At 32.7% G+C, this 17,631-nt stretch overlaps 4 protein-coding genes across 7 annotated transcripts; 2 read left to right on the top strand and 2 right to left on the bottom strand.

Moving 5' to 3' along the window:
- The first annotated feature begins 1,673 nt into the window (after nucleotides 1-1,673).
- Nucleotides 1,674-6,529, top strand: LOC109854353 (myosin-1-like). 3 transcript variants are annotated; one of them, XM_020427357.1, is made up of 13 exons: nucleotides 1,674-1,816; nucleotides 1,886-1,949; nucleotides 2,029-2,273; nucleotides 2,380-2,709; nucleotides 2,813-3,077; nucleotides 3,596-3,856; nucleotides 3,924-4,168; nucleotides 4,263-4,439; nucleotides 4,547-4,737; nucleotides 4,922-5,073; nucleotides 5,156-5,353; nucleotides 5,647-5,948; nucleotides 6,028-6,529. In XM_020427357.1, the coding sequence occupies exons 1-13, from the start codon at nucleotides 1,799-1,801 to the stop codon at nucleotides 6,406-6,408; spliced, it is 2,829 nt and encodes a 942-aa protein (XP_020282946.1). In that variant the 5' UTR covers nucleotides 1,674-1,798; the 3' UTR covers nucleotides 6,409-6,529. The 3 variants fall into 3 exon arrangements, with proteins under 3 accessions (XP_020282946.1, XP_020282947.1, XP_020282945.1); XM_020427358.1 differs by having other exon boundaries at nucleotides 1,674-1,949; nucleotides 6,028-6,111; nucleotides 6,182-6,385; XM_020427356.1 differs by having other exon boundaries at nucleotides 1,674-1,949.
- A 146-nt stretch (nucleotides 6,530-6,675) lies between these two features.
- LOC109854334 lies at nucleotides 6,676-9,466 on the bottom strand. Its single transcript, XM_020427312.1, has 9 exons — nucleotides 9,449-9,466; nucleotides 9,041-9,288; nucleotides 8,706-8,937; nucleotides 8,511-8,608; nucleotides 8,219-8,410; nucleotides 8,011-8,138; nucleotides 7,704-7,932; nucleotides 7,348-7,622; nucleotides 6,676-7,198 (listed from the first exon to the last, which is right to left on the bottom strand). Exons 2-9 carry the CDS (start codon nucleotides 9,263-9,265, stop codon nucleotides 7,006-7,008), a joined length of 1,572 nt encoding a protein of 523 aa, XP_020282901.1. The 5' UTR covers nucleotides 9,266-9,288; nucleotides 9,449-9,466; the 3' UTR covers nucleotides 6,676-7,005.
- A 463-nt stretch (nucleotides 9,467-9,929) lies between these two features.
- Nucleotides 9,930-13,594, top strand: LOC109854351 (ATP-dependent DNA helicase DDX11). The gene is made up of 9 exons (XM_020427353.1): nucleotides 9,930-10,812; nucleotides 10,892-11,368; nucleotides 11,459-12,006; nucleotides 12,080-12,303; nucleotides 12,418-12,597; nucleotides 12,679-12,763; nucleotides 12,861-12,991; nucleotides 13,085-13,335; nucleotides 13,515-13,594. Exons 1-8 carry the CDS (start codon nucleotides 10,112-10,114, stop codon nucleotides 13,328-13,330), a joined length of 2,592 nt encoding a protein of 863 aa, XP_020282942.1. The 5' UTR covers nucleotides 9,930-10,111; the 3' UTR covers nucleotides 13,331-13,335; nucleotides 13,515-13,594.
- On the bottom strand, nucleotides 13,491-15,810 carry LOC109854352 (aldose 1-epimerase-like). 2 transcript variants are annotated; one of them, XM_020427355.1, is made up of 9 exons: nucleotides 15,632-15,810; nucleotides 15,335-15,565; nucleotides 15,008-15,153; nucleotides 14,710-14,937; nucleotides 14,405-14,569; nucleotides 14,199-14,299; nucleotides 14,000-14,081; nucleotides 13,694-13,808; nucleotides 13,491-13,565 (listed from the first exon to the last, which is right to left on the bottom strand). In XM_020427355.1, exons 1-9 carry the CDS (start codon nucleotides 15,699-15,701, stop codon nucleotides 13,516-13,518), a joined length of 1,188 nt encoding a protein of 395 aa, XP_020282944.1. In that variant the 5' UTR covers nucleotides 15,702-15,810; the 3' UTR covers nucleotides 13,491-13,515. The 2 variants fall into 2 exon arrangements, with proteins under 2 accessions (XP_020282944.1, XP_020282943.1); XM_020427354.1 differs by having other exon boundaries at nucleotides 13,505-13,808.
- Nucleotides 15,811-17,631: the final 1,821 nt, after the last annotated feature.

Below are 17,631 nucleotides of genomic sequence, written 5' to 3'. Positions count from 1 at the left end.
CAGTTGGTAATATATGGGAAGAAAAAAAGAACCTATACGATACAAAAACACGCAAGTGAAGTATTATTTCGAGAGCAGTCGAAAATCTATATATATAAATAAACAATTATATATATATATATATATATATATATATACATACATATATATATACACGCGTTTCAGTTGGAATAAAATCTCTCTTGCGTATCTACGGTGTGCAAAACTTTTTATATAATTTATTGTAAATATAAATACACAAAAATTGATTTGAAAATAATAATAATGTACAATTGAAAAATATTATTTAAATTTTCAAAGAGAGATAAATTGTATAAAAATTGTCCGCTGTGGCACTTTCTTTAAACGCAATTTTACTTGAATGTTTCAGAATGTATCTTTTCCTTTACTTTACGTATATGAATTTAACTTTTCTCTTTTCTTTAGAAGAAAAGTATTTTCGAAATACACACATTATTTATTAAACCTTAAATGCAAATACTATCGGTCGAATTATAACAACACGCTGAAGCGTTTGCGATTTCTTTTATATATTCAAATTAACGCGAATATATTTAAAAATAATTTCAGGAGAAAGATACACGTCCGTATAAAATATGAATTCGTATAAGTGCGCGTCTTACAACAAGTAGAGAATAATTATGTATGATCGTAATTAGTGAAGCCAGGGTACTATATGTAAATTCCACGTTAATTTTAATTTATTGCGTGCTTGGTATGCGCTTGGTGCTAGTAAGTTTGTATTCGATATATGATATTTAGATTCTCCTGTCTTCCACGATGCGCTTAATGATCAACGGTGAACGTCAGAAGAACTAAATATTATATATAATTTACTGTGTATATTCATTTGTTTATATTTTTTAATTTATGTGTTAATTGTATGCAAATAATTAGAAAGAGAATGAAAGAGTGAGAGTGAGAGAGTCAGAAAGAGAGAAAGAGAGAGAAAGGGAGACACAAATCTCAATTGAAAAAAGATAAATAATAAAAATGTACGGAAACTAGGGAATCTTAGATTTTTTTGTTTTCAAAAATATCTCTCTTCACATGGATACAATTCTGTGAATATTTATATAAAACTGAATATTTATATTAAATAGTTTAAAATCTGCTTATACTAATAAGGCTTTTAATCAACAGAAAAACAATAGATCTGATATAACGTAAGTTAAATGACAATTTTGTGTTTATATTACCGATGAGCAATCAATATTTATATTACTCGTCTATTGTAACTGTTATATTATTGAAAAGAAACAATTTTTCAAATCTACAACTAGCTCAAAAAAAGAAAAAAAATGAAAAAAAATGAAAATTGCAAATAATTTTTGTCGTATCATATGAAAATTATGGTATCATATTAAAATAAAGATCATGTGTGTAATCACATGTATAATACACAAAATAAAATCACTCATCTATTAATTCCTTCTTTTTCCTTGCAATCATTTCTACAAGTTCTTTTTTATAGAACTAAAGTTCCTAGTTTAAATTGCACGCTCTTGACGTCCAATTTTTTCCCTATCTCTATGTGTACATACATATACAATATTAAATTTTATATAATAAAGAAAAATAAATGAAGTTCTCTCTACATTCTATTGCTGTTTTCACGTAGTATATACATGTCACTTTGATTATATATATATATCGATTACATATAAACGCATTATTTACATTCTATAGTTATAGATTTGACACAGTCAAAGTTATTATCAAACTAATATATCAACAAATCTGAGAAAAAACCGTGCGTACATATACATATAAGAGAAAGAGAGAGAGAGAGAGTGAGATGTGTTCGATCGCAGAGGTATATACCAATTTTGTCCAACTTTTAAAGTTGAGAGGCCGCTTACACAATGTAAGTTGTGTTTTACAGAAACTCATTCACTCTTCCATCTGGGACGTGATAGATGATTTAAGTGCTATACCACAGGAGAATGGTAACATCTTCTATTTATTTTCATTTATATAATTCACACAAAAATCACTGTGTAATTCAAGGAATTTAATCTTGAACAGTTGTAAGTTATCTTCTGGACCGCGTGCCACACGGTAAAATCTACACGTGGATTGGTCCCACTCTTCTCTTGGCGTTAAATCCTATTGACAAAATGTCTATTAGCAATAATCCCTTATACGATCTTTCTTTTAATAAATATGACAATATCGGCAGTTCAACTCATAAAGAAGTGGTACCTCACATATATGCTGTAGCGTCTAGAGCGCATCATAGAATAGTTCACGGATTCGGAAAACCAAGCCAGGTTTAATCTCGGTTTGCTCTCTTATCTGGATAAGTTCGACCTGTTTTGTGCAAGATATAAGAATGTTTTTTTTTTTTTTTACTTTTTTTTTACTTTTTTCATGAAGATGATTGTTCTGAGTGGAGAAACTGGAGCTGGAAAAACTTTCAATGCGTGGAAAGTGCTAAGTTTCTTAACTAGATCCTCGTTGTCCAAATGCGACGCTCAAAAGCGCGATGAAACCTGCGACATTCTGCAGAAAATTATGTTAGCGCGTAGTTTGATATCGGACTTTACAACAGCGCCTACGGAGAAAAACGATAATAGTTCGAGACACGTACAACTCTTGTGGCTTGAGTATAAAATGGGAAACGTATGCGGCGCAACAATATCATCTTATCTTTTGGAAACCAACAAAGTTACGAAAAACTCTTGCAATTTTCACATTTTCAATCAGGTGAAGTCAAACTAATCATTAATGTTACATTTGTGTGTGTGTATCACATTTCAAGAGACAATAATCTTGAAATATCTTCAATTGAAACAAACATATGTTTCAGATGATCGCGTTTGCGGATCTAAAATTTGAACGTATATTTGAATTAATTGAAAACAGACGATGTTTTGCGTTAAGCGACGTTGATCCTGCGAAGAAACAAGATCTTCGCGAGAATTTTCTCGCAACTCTGGACAGAATGAACGCGCTGGGCTTTACGAGAGATCGGCAGAGAGATATCTTCCAAGTCCTGTGTCTGATCGTTCGTATGAGCAACATACAGTTCGTACAAACAAACGACCGATGCAAGATCGATATCGATAACGAACGTGCGTAACTTAAATAAGACAAGAAATATATAAGGTCTTACGAGCCATTCGCAGGATGTTTGTGCGGAAACTGTGCGTGTATATATAATATATATATATATATACACATGTAACGAATTCTACTTGTAAAAATTTTTACAAGTGAGTGTTTTTTGAATTGAAATCTCAATTCTTAAATTTTTTCGCAATATTTTAAAATTAGTTAGGGGGGTATCCGGGGTCTTTCATATGTGAGATGCAAATCCAGCATCCCGTATGAATTTAAGAATTGAGATTTCAATTCAAAAAACACTCACTTGTAAATAATAAAAAATTTTTACAAGTAGAATTCGTTACATGTGTATATGTATATATATACACGCACAGTTTTCGCACAAACATCCTGCGAATGGCTCGTAAGGCCTTGTATATTTCTTGTTGACAATTTCAACGAGCCTTAAGTCTTACTTGTTTTAAATAAAACAGTAATTTGATAGTTAAAAAAAAAAAATCAAATATTACGTACGGATCTGTGACAGAATCCAAAGAAGCTGTTGAAGATACGTGCAAGTTGGCCTGTTTGGAGAAAGACGATGTCAATCAATTACTTACGTCCGTTCTGATACGTCCGCAAAGTTCGTATCCTTATACCGAGTGTCGACGTAATCTCGGCACGGAGGACGCCTGTCGCTATAGATTGCGTAGCATCATTCGCCATATGTACGAACTTCTTTTCCACTGGTTAATTAGTTCCGTGAACAAAATCATGTCTGCCGGTGGTATCCACAGCGAAAAATTAGGTATATCGGAAAGTTCTTTCAACGTTCCGCAAAATTCGGAAGCAATTTCCCGGCACCTTTCGCGCAGGCATATTGGACATCTTCGGATTCGAGTGCTTCAATACGAACGGTATCGAGCAGCTGTGCGTCAATTACGTGAACGAGAGATTGCAACAGTACTTTGTAAAAAATTATCTGGCATCTTGTCGAGAAGATTTGGAAAGAGAGGATCTTATCGATTATCACGGAGATACAGAATCGCCGGATATACTGAAATTGTACGACGATCGTTTGAACGCGATCGAGAAGCATTTGTTCGCTCCTTCGAACGACGTAACGTTTCCCTTTTGAAAAATTATCGTTTTTCGAAACTCAGCTTCTCAGAGAGAGAAAAACCATCGATTGTGGTAATTTTTGCTTTTTCTAGATCTGTCTGTCGATACCTTCGAGCGACTCGTCTATGTTAATGCGGTACGTGGACGCGCGAACTTGTTCCTCAACGCGGCGATTCTTGTACACGAAAAACGAAAAGTTCGTTATACATCATTACGCAAGTGTCGTAGAATATTCTGCGAGTGACATACTTGCCAACAATATCGATAAGGTACGAGCGCGTATATTAATAGTTATCGCGCATTAAAAAAAAAAAAAAACAAAAAAAAAAACCCAAAATATTAAAACAAGAATGTTAAGAGATTGTCGCGTCTACAGATTCCAGATGAAATAACCACAACGTTCGGTAAGAACAAATTTTTGTATTTCTTAATCAGCGAACGCGAACGACATTACAGTAAAAAACCAAAGAGATCTACGACGCTTTCGAAATTGCAATGTAACGTGGACTTGTTGATAAACGAATTAAACAAGTGTGACTTACATTACGTTCGCTGTATCAAACCACAGTATAGTATTCATTCAGTGTGACAGCATACGGTTTACCGAGTTGTCGGAAAAGTAAAAATCTTAAAAGGAAAAATTTTCAAATTTTTGAGGTTTGATTCGAAAACGTTTGAAATTTTTCCGACAATTCGATATTAATCAAAATTATCTGTTTTTATTTTACTTTGTTTCAAAAACTATTTGTAGACGACTCGATAATCACGAATGGGATCGAGTCGGATTTTACAAACAACTGGTCGGTGCGGGTGTCATTGACGCTTTGCCTTTAGCCAGATGCAAATATCCAATTCGTTTCAGTTACAAGGAATTTTTCGCGCGATACAACAGGAGACGTGAGGGTAAAAAAAAAAAAATTAATGTTACGGCGTGTCTTTGCACGCACATTTGTTATTATATAAATTTATTTTTTCTAATATATAGCGTCCGTCGATTTTGAGACGAGTTGCAGACAGATCTTAAGATCGTCTCGACTAATGGAAGATGAAGACGTCGCGTCTGTGCATTACGGAAAACGTTTGATTTTTCTAACAGAAACCGCGTTTTTACAATTAGAATCTGCTAGAAGGCAACATCGTATTGCATGTGTCAAAAAGATAGAATCTTTCTGGCTAAAATACAGCAAGTATCTCTTTTTCATTTTTACATCTTTTTTTTTTTTTTTGTTTTAATTAAAATTTTAAGACGCACAAATTAAAGTGAAACAAAAATCGAATAAATTTCGATTTGAACAAAGCGTTTGTCAAGTCGGAGAATAAAAATAATACGCAACAATAAAAGGAACACACACACACACACACACAAAGAAAAAATATATCGATATTGCTTTAACAGAACAGGACGTCAATCAATTTTCTTCGTCGCAAGTTATAATCAAAAAAGGTCAAAATAATTTTCGTCTTATTTCCACACAGGGAATTATCGTCGACAAAATGAAGGAGCAATTGATAACGACCAACTAATCATCGCTACTAACGATAGTCAACATAAATTAACCGAGCAATTATTATTATCAGAACGTACGGCTACCACGTTTAAGATAGATTCTTCGACCAACGTGTTGTACAAAACAAGAGACGTATTAAATTGGCTACAGACAGTAAATAAACCGATTAATATTACACAAAACACTGAATCCTTGACGTCAAAGCGGACGTCTAAGAACAGGACGTTTCAAATGCAGAATATATGCGGAGAAATGTTTAAAAATTATAAAGTATACAACATTAATAAAAAATAATATGTATCTTACTTGTGTGCCTAACACTTTCTATTCATTGAAAAATCTTATCTAGGAAGGAGATATGTACATTGTTCAGTGTGGCGCTTGCACATTGTTCTATAAAAATAGGATCTTGAGTCGACGTTACCCATCGGAGGTAAAATATCGGAATTTGTGTTACAAAAAAGTATTAGAAAAATTTTTAAAAAAATTATATTATTTTACAGTTTCCAGTCAAGATACATACTCGGCCGTCGTGTTTAAAAAATTCGCATTACGCATTACATACAGAACTACCACAAGGTTTACAAGAATTAAAAGATTTGTACAATATGTAAATAATGCAGCGTGCGTTCGTTATAACTGTTCTGTCTTTTTAACTTCTCCAACTTCATCTCGAACGTTCTTGGTTCGAATAAAAAGTCGAAAAAACAAAATGGTAAACACGCGGTAAACATTTTTCATTTTCGAACTGTGACGTTTAACGGGCGCATACTGTTTAATCTTGATAAGTGAGGATTTATCTCAGGAAAGCACTTTTATAGTTAATTTGTGTTATAATAAAAATATATACAGATATAGATTTTATATATATATAATATATATATATATATGTATATATATATATATAATTATATATATACATACAAAAACTTTATATAAAATAATCTTAGAAAGCAAAAAAAATATTCAGATTAAAAACAAAAGTAAGACATAAAATTTCAAAAACTTTTTTAATGTAACTTTAATATGGAAATTTACATACGATAAAGAGATTAAAAAATGTAACGAGTGAGATCAGCTAAAAAATTTAAATATTTTATGGAAGAGATAATAAAATTTTATATATTACAGCTAATGCAACTGTAAGAGAGATGCGTATATCCTAATTCTTATTATTGCCAAAAACAACAAGAAGACAGTAATGATAATATCATTATAATTATTTAATATTATTATAACAATTATTACTATTGTCTAAAACAATTAGACAATAGTAATAATATATTGTAAATATATAAATATCAGAGTCAAATGAGGGAATATTTATCTATAAACAAACGTGTGCCAGATTGTAAAAATTGTAGGGACCTTTCTTTTTGTCTTTAACCACAAGCAATCTACGAGATGCTACCAGTGCGAGAGTAGCTTGAAGATCGCCTCTCAAAATTTGATAATGAGCTCTTAAACTGGAACGTTTTAAGTTGTTATGCGGAACCGGGCGACCTCCAGCAAACGCGAACCTATAATTATGCCCGGTGTGTTACGCAATAAGAACATGATTGGAGAAAAAAAAAGAATTGTATATACGACGAAATATAAAAAAAAATATATATCTACATTTGTGTGTGTGTCTATCTATTTGTCTTGATTGAATGTTTATTTTACATACCGTATCTCGCGTCTCGGTCCTCTCAGAGTGGAATCAGGAAATACTGTTTGTCGATCCCATAGCGTTCTGTTGTGCAGCAACGATCTGACTTTAACGTCCTTCATCTTACCTCTAATGATGATGGGTAATGTGCCAGGTTTTTTTTCTTTTATTTCTCTTGCATTACCGTCACAGGTAGCAGGTAAATATGGCAATAACGAATCTCCATAATGCTCGATCAGAGGTGCAAGATGAAAAACATGACCTTGCGATCTCACGAAAGCACAAACTGTCAACTAATAATGGCAGACATGAAAAGACAAAATCTCGGGGAATATAAAAGAACAATTGAAATAATATGAAGTCGAGATACTAACAGCTACTCGTTGCCAAATATCTGAGCCAGGTAGAGCGTAATATTCCAAAATATTTTGTATGGAAAGTATGTGTTCAGCCTCGCGCTGGAAAAATATGAGAGGCTGAACGCTCGCTAATAATTCTATCGCCATTATCCTTTTTTTATAAATATTAATGCTCTCTTCACTTTGTAATTCGCTCATTAATTCACTCTTTACTAGCAGTACATTCTCTAATTTCGAAATATATCTGCAAACAAAAATATCATCTTGTTTGATTGTTTCCAAGAACAAGTGTGGAAAATTATTTCGAAGTTTCTTATCTTACTTGTTGGCAACGGATGGCCATCGAAGCATCAGTTTAATTGTGCACTCTTTAAAGAGCACCTCTAAATTTGGGTGTATAAAATTCTGATTCAACAACAATTCCAGCAATAATTCTACCAACACGTCCACCTGTAATCGATTTGATTTTTTGTAAAAAAGTCCAAGACATTTATATACATATAATACATTTTTCTTTGACAATTACTTACCGAAGTTAAATAATATGGATAGACAGCTGTACTATTGCTAGCAATAGCAAGTATAAGCTGACACGTCCGTGTAGAAACGCGCGTATATTGTGCATTATGTGAAAATATCGTAGATCTAACAATAGATATTAATTTATCTATGACTCCTTCATCACCCAAATGTGCATTTGTGGCACAATCGTTAAGCAAAACCTAGAATTACATAACACTGTATAACTTTAATGTAGTAGTATTAACAACAATATTACCATAAATTGTTTAATTGTGGTATTAAACAATTTATTCCTATTACCTGAAAAGTCTTTTGTGAACCATTAAATAAAGTTTTCAATGCACGCTGAGCATAATTGTTACGTGCTTCTGTGAGTTTTATATCGCATATCTCAGATTCTGCAAAAAACAATCTAATAATTCGCATACGCGACAGAGAAATTGCACAAAATACAAGCAGTACATGCACATGTACACACATTTCTCAAAAGTTTACCTTGCAGAAGCGGTACATTAGGCTGAGTCAAACTCACTGGATCATTTACATCATGAACAAGATTAACAACAGACTCGGTAGGTACATATACCTTTGCTTCGGTATGATACTCAGGCATGGATTCTGTCGCACCAAGAATTGGATCTACATCATACAAATTGGTAATTACCGCATTCACATCCATGGACGTTAAACGTTTTCGTTTGCTGTGCCTCAATCTCGTGACGCATTTCTAAAAGCGGAATAAATACAAAAATATCACACACGTATAAAAACAAGAAGAAGATATTTATTACTTATAGAAAAAAGATGGAAGATTTTTATATTACGCTTACATAGAGAATTTCTCTCAGACGATAGGAAGCATCTTCAGCCAATCTATTTAAAAGATCATCCTGCAACGAATTCATGCCCAGTTCCTCGCCAATAGCTGAGATCCATTCAGTACTGACCATAGCATATCTTCTCGAATCATTGTCGCTTGTAATGTTACTGGAACCTGCATTGTTGTTGGTGACAAAAGAATTACTGTATCCTGCGGTGGTTTGACTTGCCAACATTTCTCATAATTTATTATTCTTTCCTGTAATAAATGTATAAGAAACAAAATCTACATTATGTCATGTAAAAACATTTTCGCGAAACTTTGTCGTCACTTGTAGGACAACAAACAGATCACAATGTTTACAAACACTTGTTCGTATCGTGTACTTTATTCCGCGTATTGTACACAAGTAACTTACAATATGATCATAATTTTATTATGCGCGCGAATGAAATTATCTTACCGTAAATTTAATACAACAATTGACGTCAATACTGATAATAATAAAAACAATATGAGTTATAATTTATTCATTTTTTTTTTTTTTATATATAATATACACACGCGACTCTTCTCTCTCTCCTGAGAATATATATAAAAACACACACACGTGAAGTTGGGTGAGAAAAGAGGGGGAAGTGCACCGAGTGTTGCAAAGGTGGGATAATTTCATGCATTGCGCGCAAGAGTGCGCCATCGGACCGTTGTTGTTTAAATTCTCATTCTACACCAAACGCAAGTAACAAGTCTCAGGGAATTGACCAATCGCGTCAGTCAATTGGCTGATTTGATCAACGCGATTGGTCAATTCCACGAAACCTGCGATTTGCGTTTAATGTAAAACGGGCTTAATTCACAGTTCACAGATGGCAGTTCTGCGTGAGAAACACATGGGACGATGTCGCACGTGCATTCATTGGCGGCAATTCGCGGAAAAACTGAAAAGTGCAAAACGCAAAGTAGAGTTTTTTAAAACTATGCCGTGAGGAAAACGCGTTACGGTTTTTGTGATTTGCACGTGTCGTTAGTCACCTTGATGATTGATTTGTTCTGAATTTTGATTCGGTGAGCGACGCAAAAAATGGAAACTCCACAGGAATTTCCATTTCCTTTTCCAGCCTACGAAATACAAAAGCAATTTATGAAAGAACTCTACGAGTGTTTGGAAAATGGGAAATTGGGTCTGTTTGAGAGCCCTACCGGTACCGGAAAATCTTTATCTATTATTTGCGGTGCTCTCAAATGGTTGATCGATCATGAGAAATGGGAGAAGCAAAAATTGTTGTCCGCAATCGAAGAAATAGATGAAAAACTAAAAAATTGCAACATTTCATCTGACAATTGGTTTGCGGAGCAAACCGAACAGATTGAACTAAATGCCGAAAAACAACCTTTACAATCTAAATTAAATGCGCTTGTTGATTACGAAGGTGAAAAGGAGAAATTCAAGAAGTTGATTGAGTCAAAGAAAACTGCTGGAACTAAAACAATCAAAAAACTCAAACAATATTCTACCAAACACACTACCGAACAGTTTGCAGAATCGAGCAAATCAGAGAAGGAAGACGACTTGGATGTCTGTGATATTGAGAAGAATCTCATTTTGGAAGATGTGTTGTCTAATTCGGAAAGTTCAGAGGAAGAAGACAAAGAAGAACCTTTGTTTAAGAATACCAAGATTTTTTTCTGTTCCAGAACACACTCACAGTTAACACAATTTGTTCACGAATTAAAGAGATCTCCTTATTCTCAAGATATTTCTGTGGTGCCACTTTCATCAAGGTATATGATTGCTTGATCAAAGTTCTGTTCTTTGAAATCATTTATAAAAATATCTTGCTGTTGTTTTCTTTTTTTGCAGGCAAAATTATTGCATCAACAAAAATGTCAAGAAATTGAGGCATGTCAATTTGATTAATGAAACTTGTCTTCAGCTTCAACGAAAAAAGACCACTGTTAAAAAGGAAAAGGATATAAAGAGGTCAAAAATAGCAAGTAATTGTCCTTTTGTGCCAGGTGATCAGAAAATGTTGATGGCTGAAGTTTTGACAAATATTAAAGATGTTGAAGAAATTGTGCAGAAGGGTCAAGAAAGTAATACTTGTCCTTATTACGGATCCAGAAAATCTGTGCAAAACGGACAATTGATATTGGTCCCATATAATTCTATCTTACATAAAAACACCAGAACCAGTTTAGGAATAGATTTGAAGGGAAATGTGTTAATAATAGACGAAGCTCATAACTTGCTAGATGCTATTGAAGGAATGCACAGTTCTATAATTAGCGGGAGAAATTTGCTTCATTGTCATAATCAGCTGTCACAATATCAGAAGAGGTATTATATATATATCATGCTTCTGTCTATCTTATCATTAACTAATTAGTTTAGATAAATGCTTTTTTTCTGAAATCAATATTATTGTAGATTTGAATCTTTATTCTCAGCTAAAAGCGTATTGTACTTAAGCCAATTGAGTTTTTGCCTAAAGAAGCTTTTAACTCTGTTTGGAGCAACAACAAAGTCTCATCCTAACGACGAGACAAGTAAGACATTGGTGCCTAAATTATACAAGATAGAAGAATTTGAAGTGCTTACAGAGATTGATACAGTAAATATATTCAAGTTGTTGGACTTTGTGAAAGTTTCAAAACTTGTTCACAAACTGCAAGGATTTGTTGAGCAATATAGTAATAGTGTAAAAGTCAATAAACAAAAAGTAAAAAAGTCTGGTGTGACAGAATTTTTAAACTCAATTAAGAACAAAGATATATCGGGCGAAGAAACTATCGGTGTCACAGATACACCAAATGAAGATCAAACGAGCAATCCATTGATGGCAATTCTGAGCTTCTTAGAATGTTTAAAAAACAGCTGTGCAGATGGCAGAATATGTGTTTTACCTGGCATCACTATTGGACAAGGGATTATAAAGTTTTTGTTGTTAAATCCGGCAGCACATTTCCATGATATTGGTATATTACATGAGAATTTACTTATTTGCAACTGCTTTGTATTTTTCTTCCTACATATGTATGTTTATGATAGTCAAGGACGCAAGATCAGTGGTTTTAGCTGGTGGCACAATGGAACCAATGTCTGAATTTATAGACCAACTGTTCCTAATGGCGGGCGCTACTCCAGACAGAATTATGACTTTTTCATGCGACCATGTGATTTCGAAAGAAAATATTATATCTAATGTTGTGATATGTGGTCCAACCGGAGTTGAATTTGAATTCAATTTCCACAATCGGCAAGACACAAGACTGGTAATAGAAAGATCTCAGTTTCAAAGACATATAAATAGAATAGTTGAGAGACTTTACACGTATATAAATTTTAATATTCGAAAATAACACATAAGTACTGGCATGTATTTGCAGCTGGATGAATTAGGTAGAGCTCTCGTGAATTTATGCAACGTTGTGCCAGCTGGAATTGTAGTTTTCTTTCCATCTTATAACTATGAAGATACAGTGTTTAAGCACTTAGATAAATCTGGCGTCATAACAAAACTTTCTGCAAAAAAGCGTATTTATCGCGAACCTAAATTAGCATCTCAGGTATTAGATGTACATAATTATTCTTGTATATTTTTTAAATATATTAATCACAAATGTATCATATATTTCATATTAACGTAGGTCAGTGTGATATTAGATCAATACGCAAATTCTATAAAAAATCCACAATCACCATGTAATGGATCATTGTTGTTCAGTGTAGTTGGTAAACAAGTTATTGCAAATTTCTTGCATTAATTATTTTTTCACGTGTAATTAAACATACAATCAATTTTACCTATTTTACCTGATATATTTTATAGGCGGCAAATTAAGCGAAGGTTTAAATTTTTCTGATGATTTGGGCCGATGTGTTATAGTGGTTGGCTTGCCATATCCTAACATTAAGTCACCAGAATTGCAAGAAAAAATGAAGTATTTAAACGAACATGTCGTATGTGTCATTTCACATAGAATTTATTACGAGATCAAACGTAACGAGACGTGTTTCAATCAACTTTTTTCACTTTCTACATTTCTGTTTAAGAAACCGGACGCTGGAAATAGGTTCTATGAAAATTCTTGTATGAAAGCAGTGAATCAGTGCATTGGTCGATCCGTTCGTCACATTAACGATTATTCGACAGTTGTGCTGTTAGACAAACGTTATTGTCATAAAATCAAAGTACTACCCCAATGGATTCAACGTTCCGTAAAAGTCAACGATACTTTTGGATCTGTAATTGGTAGTATTGCAAAATTCTTTGCAGAAAAAAGAACTAAGAAAGTTTAATCTCTGTAAGTGTTTTTAATATAATATAACCGAATTAAACGTTTATACAAAACATTTACTTTTATAAAAAAATATAATAAATTTTATACAGAAAAATTATTTTTATGCTATAAAAATTTAATTATTATTTATTAGAAAAACGTTACATATAATTAGCCAACTGAATGCCAAATTTGTAAATTAGATCATGACAATAAACTTGTCCGGGACGTAGAATGGAAGAAGGAAAATGTGGCTGAAAGAAATTAAACTTATAAATCGATGAATTAGCGTAATATTATTTTGAATTACTTACGTGATTGATAGCATTTGGATAATTCTGTGGTTGAATGCTAAAAGCGCAATGTTTTACATAGCGAGCACCTCGTTTTCCCAAAATAAATCTCGGCGATTCGTTTTCTGATGTAACATCTTGCTCTCTTTGAGTTTCTTCTTCATATTCTTCTTCATCATATTTAACGGTATTGTTGTCGCTAGTCTATGGTAAAATTGAATTTGTTATTTTATTATTAATTATTTTAAAACATTTCGATTGATACTTTCGTGCTGCTTCAATTCTTTTGTCATTAAATAATTGTAAGGACAAAAATTTGTTTACTATATAAATTGTGTATTATCTTTATTATTATTATCTTTTAGTTAATTAAAAATTTATGTAGAAAACCGTACCTTCTTAGAAGTAGTATATGACGGTAGACGACCGCCTGTGTAAAACTGCACACCAGGCTGATCAGAATAAATCTCCAAAATGCTGTGTAAATATTATTAAAAATATTTATTTATAAGTTTAGAATAATAGGATACGTATAACGTGTTATCTCGATGCTGAATAATTTATAAACGTATAAATCTCTTATATAATTCTTACCGACCGCTTTTTGGATGCACGGCTTGAGCAACGTATGTGGTACCTCCGTGCCAATTCGGTGTAATGCAGAAGTTATGATCGTATCCTTCTCCCGGTGGAACCTGCGACGTAAAAGAAATTTATATTTTATATATGATAAATTTATATAATTCGCTACGTTATCGGGTCAACCTAACTTGTTGCACAATTGCAAAAAAACACATTACTTTTTCGATGCAACTTTCAAGAAACTTCGGTATACGCAGATCCATGACGGTTCCGCCGACACCTCGAATGGCGCCGGTTGGTATTGGATTTGTGTAATCTGCGAATGTCCAACGATCACAGTTCAACGCAATTTTGTGTTGCATCAATTCTTTCTTTCCAGCGTCCTACGTTACATGATGCAAGTAACTTGGTATATGTCATTGATACTTTGAAGTTAAATATGTGTGTACATGTTTTAAATACTTTTCTTCTGTAAGTTATAGAATGTGGTGGTCAACGTAAATATTACACAAAATGTAATTACGTGGCCAGCAAGGTTGAACAAAGAGCCGTGTGAGATGTTCACTATCGTGGAGTCCGTTGTTGTTGCTCGGATACCTATTTCCAGCTTGTTGTCAGGTGTTAATTTAAATCTCACCATACTCAACACCGCGCCAGGATACCCTTCCTCGCCGTCTTTGCTTAAATAAGTCATGACAACCGAGCATCCGTCGATGTACGATTCCCACAACCGTCTGCCAAAACCTTTTATCTAAAATAAACAAAAAGATATAAATAAATTTCTAAGCTATGCAAAACATATGAAATATGGGCGGACTTACACCTCCATGTAAATGGTGTTTATTACAATCATTTTTCGTGAGTTGATAAATTTTGTCTTTAATAACAACACAGCCATCTTTTATGCGATTTGCACATCTACCCAATATACATCCAATAAATGGATTAATTTCGGGATCCGTATAGCCTGCGCAAAAAAAACTAATAATAATTAAATTCACAAGTCGAAAACTATTTAATTACAATTAATTTCGATTTAATGAGAAACAGAGAGAGAGAGAGAGAGGAGAGAGAGAGACAGAGAGAAAGAAAGTAACAAAAATAAATAATACCGGAAATAATTACGTAATTATGTCAAGGATTCGTACTCTCCAAATCATCGAAACCAAGAACCACATCTACCACGTGTCCAAACTTATCAGGGTACTTTAACGAAACAATCGTGGCACCCCAAGAAATGACAGTAATTTCCACATGATTTTTGTTGATCATCGTATATGATTTTACTGGTATCAGTTTGTTATTATTAATGTACGACGATAATTCTTCCTTGTAATATTGTTCGCTGTCGTAGCGGCGTATTTGGTCCTCTGGAGATTCTAATATATAAATGCAACACGATCTTTATCTCATTATTATCTCTATTTTCATTAATTAAAAAGTACCAGTAAATATTTCTCCAAATATTCCTTCTGCAATTGAGACATCTTTGCAACCGCAATTGTAGGTGACCATATTTCAGCGGTTTGATAACGCAATTATTTACAGTATAAAATACTGACAAAGAATTTTTGGTTAAATTACACAGTTCCACAAGCGTTTTATGTCAAATAATTCGTGACGTTTGTAGTTTTGCGATGAAATTAGTAAGTAATTGTTGTCTTGATATTTTATATATATATTTCACACACATTTTAAATTGATATTTTATATATATATTTCACACTATTTTAAATTATATTGATAATTTATGTAATTTAAATAATTATAATATTTATATATATAATTCTAAATATATATATATATATATATATATATATATATTATGTACAATTGAAAAATATATGAACATATATATATTACAAGTCACAGAAATATCAAAAATTTTTCTATAAAGTTTACTTTATGATTTAATTATATTTTAAAAAATCGAAGACAGAACATACATGTTAACTGCAATATGTTTTGTTTTACGATATGTGTGTACTTTTATTTTAATTAAGTTGTTTTCGGGTCTGTTGAAAAATTAGTTTTTAAATTTAATACGCTATATTAAATGTTCTCTGTCTTTCTTTCTGTTCTTTCATCTTTATATTTTTATCTCTCTAATTTATCTGTGTGCGCGCACAGATAAATTTTTCAAGCATACAAATATCAAGAGGAACTACAGCGAAGAATATACATCGATCAGACGATTTATATATTTACACAATTTAATTAATCTTCTTGGTCGTGGGGGTTTTTCATTGTTGCTAAATCGCTCAAACGGCATGCACAATCTCAATATATAGGTAATACAACTCCTTTTTACGTCACAAAGTATATATATTTACATGTTTTTGGATGCGACATATTATAAATAAACAGATTAAGAACAACAGGATCTTGTCTATTATACACTTCAAGAGGCTGATGAGAGTATTTTTTTTTTATCTGTTTTCTGAGTACTTTAGCCGGATATTTGTATATGTCTATTCGGTAAATCTAATTAAATCAATATAATAACTATATTGTGTACGTGTGTAAATGTGAGATGTGAGTGTGTTACACTTTATTGTTATTACTATAAAAAAAACTCCGTGTTAGTTTCGTGTGTTCTTAACGTACATGTTGTGTTGGCGCATAAATCTGATAAATTTATCTTGTATCTCAAAATATGCAATTTGATGAGAAAAAAAAACGGGACTAACAGGAAGAGGAGAAGTTTTTTGTTACAATGTCACAAAAGCAATATTGAATGTTTGACAGAAGAAAGTTACCTCTTTCACACATATATCATTATTTTAAATCTAATAAATTTAGTTGTTTTTTTTTTTATTATCGATACAAGTAAATGATTGCGTAGACGTGTCTGAGGAAATTCTTCTCTCAAACGCAATTGGTTTTGTTGATCACTCTTACCATTGCTCTTTGCTACTGTTTTTGCTTTCATTCGAGAATTATTTCATCTAAATTTGTTAATCACGTGACAACTGTTTCGGTGCGGCGCGTTTCAACGAAAGAAAGCATTTTTGCGCAAATTGATGACTAATCATAAATTTTCACGTCAAGTGTATTTGTCCGCACCGAAATGGTGAAAAAAATATCTCGAAGAAATGAAAAAGTTGTCGTTACATGTTATTGCGTGATATATCCATATGAACGAGAGAGATACACGATAAATTTATTGAGTTTGTTTACAGAGAGACATATAATAGACTGATGTAAAGAGACTTCTATTACGTTTGATATGATACAACGTGGTTTATCTCGTATATATTTATATATATATATATATATATATATTCTCTGAACACACCTTCCTTATACAGGGTGTTTCAGAACTATGGGATCAAACTTCTAGGGGTTATTCAGTGCAACAGTAGAAAACATTTGAGTATAGGGACCCATGTCCGGAAAAGTGTCACTACCGCACTACGGCCCTAAGACGCGTTAAAATTTAGAA

The sequence above is a fragment of the Pseudomyrmex gracilis genome, unplaced genomic scaffold (genome assembly GCF_002006095.1).
Source record: "Pseudomyrmex gracilis isolate BER0280 unplaced genomic scaffold, ASM200609v1 scaffold_63, whole genome shotgun sequence".
NCBI lineage: Eukaryota > Metazoa > Arthropoda > Insecta > Hymenoptera > Formicidae > Pseudomyrmex > Pseudomyrmex gracilis.
Note: the sequence above shows the minus strand (reverse complement) of the source record. Positions and strands in the feature narration are given on the sequence as shown.

Excerpts from the sequence above, each read along its gene's own strand:
- LOC109854353 (XM_020427356.1), top strand. The coding sequence starts at position 1,799 with ATGTGTTCGATCGCAGAGGTATATACCAATTTTGTCCAACTTTTAAAG. Across the intron at positions 2,274-2,379 it reads GATTCGGAAAACCAAGCCAG|ATGATTGTTCTGAGTGGAGA; the intron begins GTTTAATCTCGG and ends TTTTTCATGAAG. Across the intron at positions 2,710-2,812 it reads ATTTTCACATTTTCAATCAG|ATGATCGCGTTTGCGGATCT; the intron begins GTGAAGTCAAAC and ends CATATGTTTCAG.
- LOC109854334 (XM_020427312.1), bottom strand. The coding sequence starts at position 9,265 with ATGTTGGCAAGTCAAACCACCGCAGGATACAGTAATTCTTTTGTCACC. Across the intron at positions 8,609-8,705 it reads TAATGTACCGCTTCTGCAAG|AATCTGAGATATGCGATATA; the intron begins GTAAACTTTTGA and ends TGTTTTTTGCAG. Across the intron at positions 8,139-8,218 it reads ATCCATATTATTTAACTTCG|GTGGACGTGTTGGTAGAATT; the intron begins GTAAGTAATTGT and ends AATCGATTACAG.
- LOC109854351 (XM_020427353.1), top strand. The coding sequence starts at position 10,112 with ATGGAAACTCCACAGGAATTTCCATTTCCTTTTCCAGCCTACGAAATA. Across the intron at positions 11,369-11,458 it reads CTGTCACAATATCAGAAGAG|ATTTGAATCTTTATTCTCAG; the intron begins GTATTATATATA and ends ATATTATTGTAG. Across the intron at positions 12,007-12,079 it reads AGCACATTTCCATGATATTG|TCAAGGACGCAAGATCAGTG; the intron begins GTATATTACATG and ends TGTTTATGATAG.
- LOC109854352 (XM_020427354.1), bottom strand. The coding sequence starts at position 15,701 with ATGGTCACCTACAATTGCGGTTGCAAAGATGTCTCAATTGCAGAAGGA. Across the intron at positions 15,154-15,334 it reads TGGTTTCGATGATTTGGAGA|GCTATACGGATCCCGAAATT; the intron begins GTACGAATCCTT and ends TTTTTTGCGCAG. Across the intron at positions 14,938-15,007 it reads AACACCATTTACATGGAGGT|ATAAAAGGTTTTGGCAGACG; the intron begins GTAAGTCCGCCC and ends TGTTTATTTTAG.